Source organism: Elephantulus edwardii, unplaced genomic scaffold (assembly GCF_000299155.1).
Source record: "Elephantulus edwardii isolate Elephantulus edwardi_28Jun2011 unplaced genomic scaffold, EleEdw1.0 scaffold00069, whole genome shotgun sequence".
Taxonomy (NCBI): Eukaryota; Metazoa; Chordata; class Mammalia; order Macroscelidea; family Macroscelididae; genus Elephantulus; species Elephantulus edwardii.
This window is the reverse complement of record NW_006399819.1, coordinates 11,954,040-11,958,122: the sequence shown is the minus strand read 5'-3', so window position 1 is coordinate 11,958,122 and position 4,083 is coordinate 11,954,040. Positions and strand designations below refer to the sequence as shown.

General features: G+C 38.0%; 1 protein-coding gene across 1 annotated transcript in view; it reads right to left on the bottom strand.

Moving 5' to 3' along the window:
* The window catches only part of PIGK (phosphatidylinositol glycan anchor biosynthesis, class K), a 225,442-nt gene extending 221,585 nt beyond the window's left edge, over positions 1 to 3,857 (bottom strand). The window contains exon 1 of the mRNA XM_006888612.1: positions 3,765 to 3,857. Within this exon, the coding sequence (XP_006888674.1) occupies positions 3,765 to 3,857 (93 nt within the window). The remainder of the gene's footprint in view (positions 1 to 3,764) is intronic.
* Positions 3,858 to 4,083: the final 226 nt, after the last annotated feature.

The following is a 4,083-nucleotide window of genomic DNA, read 5'->3' as shown; positions in this document are numbered from 1 at the left end:
AAAATGTTTATTTAAAAATATTCAGAGAACATGTCATAAATATATTTTTTGGCAGTAGACCAAGACTCTTTCCTGGAAAATATACCATATGAGGATGAGAGGTTCAGAGTAAGACAAAAAGACATCATACAAAGATTGTACCATAAAGCTATAAACTCTAAGGTTCTATTAAGGTTGTAGGTAAGGAGTTGCACTGTCAACCCAAAAGTAAGCTGTTTAATTCAACCAAATGTTCTACGAGGGAAAAATGGGCAGTTTCCTCCCCTGGGAATTACAGGCTCTAAAAACTTACCAAAGAGACAGCTATGAATTGGTTCCAAATCAATGGCAATGAGCTAAGTACTGTAATAATCCTTCTGTTGAAGTACTCACTTTGTAGTGAGATTCTAGAAAAAAAATCTGTATGCCAGGAATTTCTCAAAGACTATTTTTTGGTTTTCACTTTAACTTCTTAGGGAGCTGCAATGCTAACACAAAGCACCTCTCTGACAATTTGAACTCACAAGTGGTTCCGCAGGACAAAAATAAGTAATCACCTGCTATGCAATTTACAGTCTTGGAAAACCTACTCACTGAAGGATAAGCTGTGAGCCACTTCTGACTCAGTGGCACTGAAATTTTTGAATGAGATTGATCCTGCAGAGGTAATGTCTGAACTTATTCTTATTCTTTAATATTTCTCACAGTGAGTCTTAAAGTTCAGACAGACATGCTAAAACACTATAAATATTGCAGTTTTATGCTTGTTGAGAATTATGGGTGTTTGGCTGCTTTTAAACATTTTCTTGCAAACTGAGTTAGGTGAGGTTTTGTCTTCCTCATCCTTTTCTATTCTTCTAACTATGAATGACTCATTTCAGGTCTTGATTTTACATACCTACTCACACACTTTCTGTTGGTATTTTATTTCAAGTTTATCCTTATTAATGTGCTGAGTGTTCTGAATTACTTCACTTGAACGCTCCCTTACACTTGATCGAGCACATCCTCTAATATTCTTCCATGTACCATTTCACTCCTCTGTAGAACTAATTCTGAATTATATTTGCCATCGTAAAGATAGGAAAAACCAAAGCATCTACTGAATGAACGTAATTATGTATTAAAATAATGGTGGATGGAAGGCATACTCACTGCAGGTTTGCTCCCAAATAGTACTGGTTACTAGAATAATAAGAATAAAACCCAAAATCAAATGCTTTGCTGTCAAATTCTTTCAAGCACCCAGGTGCTAACCAAAAGACTGGCAGTTCAAACTTGCCAGCCTCTCTTTGGAAGAAAGATGAGGCAGTCTGCTTTTATTATTGCCTGGGAAACTACAAAGCAGCTAGTGGTTTGAAAATACCTATTTTTAATTAGCAGCCAAGCTCTTAATCAACATGCCACCAGGGTTACACAGACACACACATAAATATGATCAAACTCTCTCAGGAGCCACTGAGATACTGAAGAAAGCACTGTGAGATGATAGAGCATCAAAGTAGGAATTTCAGCAAGACTCAATCCCCAGCTAGTTATATTAGGTTAGTCATATGATGCTTTAAACTTGAGTTTCTGCATAAAGAAAATGAAAATTATCTAAATTAATCTCTATGTCCCTTACCCTCAAAATTCTTACATCACTAAAAGTTTAGGTAGAAGTGGTTGTGTATGTATTTAACACGCTGCTGCAAATGACGGTCATACATTTAAAAAAAAACAAAAAAACTATTTCTAAGCACAGTCGTCAATCTAAAAGTGTGTGGCAACATGTTAAAAAAAAAAACTCACACCAGTTGTAACTGGATTGATTCAGACTCACTACCATTCTTATGCGTGTCAGAGCACAACCATGTTCCAAAGGGTTTTGCACGGCTGATTTTATAATTGTCACATCCTTCTTCTAAGAGAATGAACTTCTGAGTGGAATGAAATCATTAACTTTTTGGCTAGCAATTGAGTTCTTAGCAATTTTCACCCCCTTTCATCCATATAAAGACTCACCAGCTGCTCTGTGGGAGAAAGACGGACAATTTGTGATTTACAACTTCTGAAAACCCATTACAGGGTCAGTTATGCGTTGGGCTCAATTCGACACAGCACATAACAACAGTAATATTTATAAAAAATAGAGCATTTCTAGAGTTTGTTAAGAAAACAAGTATGTAAACATATTACACTTCAATGTAACATTCATTAATTAATTGTGTTTCTTGAATTCCATGCTCAAGTTATTGCACTTAGTACTCAGAATATGATGGGCAAACCATTATAGTATCTGCCTTCAAAGAGAGAATTAACCAATTAGATACACACATATCAAACCAATAAAAGCTAACATTTATGAGATTTGCAGTATATGATGGCTGGGGTAAGGTTTCACTCAATGTTGTTGTTGTTGTTAGGTGCTGTCGAGTTGAAGATGACTCATAGTGAGTCCCTATAAGTCAAAATGAACTCAGTGGCACCTAAAAACAGCACACTAGGCAAGTGTACAAATGCAAACCTAGACAATAAAGGTTCTACAGAGCCTATGCTTTCACCATGTATTATTAGTAAGTGAACAGGGGAAACAGGTATACAGCATGGTCATGTAAAAGTACATGTCAATTGTGTAACTTCCTGTGCCCATGGGTCACTTTTTAACTATAAACCATAATAAGAGTATCCAAAATAAAATATACAGGCTGATTCATGGCCACCCTATGCAATAAACCAATAGAATTCCTTTTCATAATTATTTTGCTATAAAGTATGCTTTATAAATAATAAGTATATAAATTAGTGGTAATTTACAAGTATTCATATACACAGCAAGAGAGAGAGGGGGGAAACCATAGTGAAATGGTCACTATTTTTTAACTGTTTAGGTGAGAGTCTAAGCATGAAAAGTACTTTTAGGTCCTGAAGAGGGCAGGGCCCCAGGTGACTATCAATATGGAAGACTGGAAGGCGGGCACTAATCCTGCTGCACTGAAATAACTTAAAGGAAGAATGCCTTTATCATGTTTCCATTTTATGAGGATCAATCTAGTGACAAAATAAGGGGGGTTGAGAGAATGTAAAAATCAGGATAAAGTTATTTTAGTACCTCAGGTAAGAAATTATCAGGTCCTGAATTAAATTAGCCAAATTGAAAAGGTGAAAGCAAGTTTAAGGCTTCAGAAAATAGAACTCAAGGAAGATTAGAATGTAAGGCAGAGAAAGCAGAAACTCCCACGGAGAAACAGAGAAACTTCCAACTTTCCACCTTAACAGCAAAATGCAGGAGAAAGGGGGTCTTTAGCTTCTCACCGTTTTGTTTTGGCTTTGATTATTAAACGAGAGGTGGAATAGGCAGAAGATCAAACTGAATACAGATTCTCAAGTGCCTTGATTCTCCGTATTCTTTAATCTACAGCATCGAGAGACTCGGATATGATGCTAAATATTTAAATAGTAGAAATGGACAGAACAATTTTCATAGAATAAGCCAAAGTTAAAGCTTTCCAGCGGTCTAAAAGGTCCTGTCATCACGTTTTAAAAGGGATGCAGGAGGCGGAGTCAGGTAAAGCACCATCATCATCGAATATCTATCAAAAGGGACAGATTCAGTTCGTCAATGATAGCTCATCCGCCCCTGCACTTCACCTACTAGAGACTGCACACACGTAAACCAGCAGCACAATCAGAATGGCTCCGAGGATACTCCCAGCTGTTGTGGACCATCTATCTGACATGAAGCTTACAGTCACAACACAGCCAGCCTCCCAAAACTCTGCTGCTCTGAGGAACTTGACTCCTACCTCGACTTGACTAGAGGCCAAACTGCCAAAGGCCAACAGCAACAGCCCTGCAAGAGAACCGATAACACGGTGAAAGCAGCAGGTGGCTGCCATGTCTGCCGGCTTTGGACTTCCCGCACTAGAGGGGCGGAGCCAATGCCGTAAAGCAGCGCAGCGGCTTTTTTTTTTTTTTTTACGACGCCAGACCAAACTCCTTAACCACCACCAGCACCCTCACTAACCCCAGCCTAGTTTGGAGAGTTGTGCTTTTCTCTAGTTTACCTAGGCGGAGCTGCAAAAAATAAAGAGGATATCAACCTTCTATCTTTTTGTGTGTTTT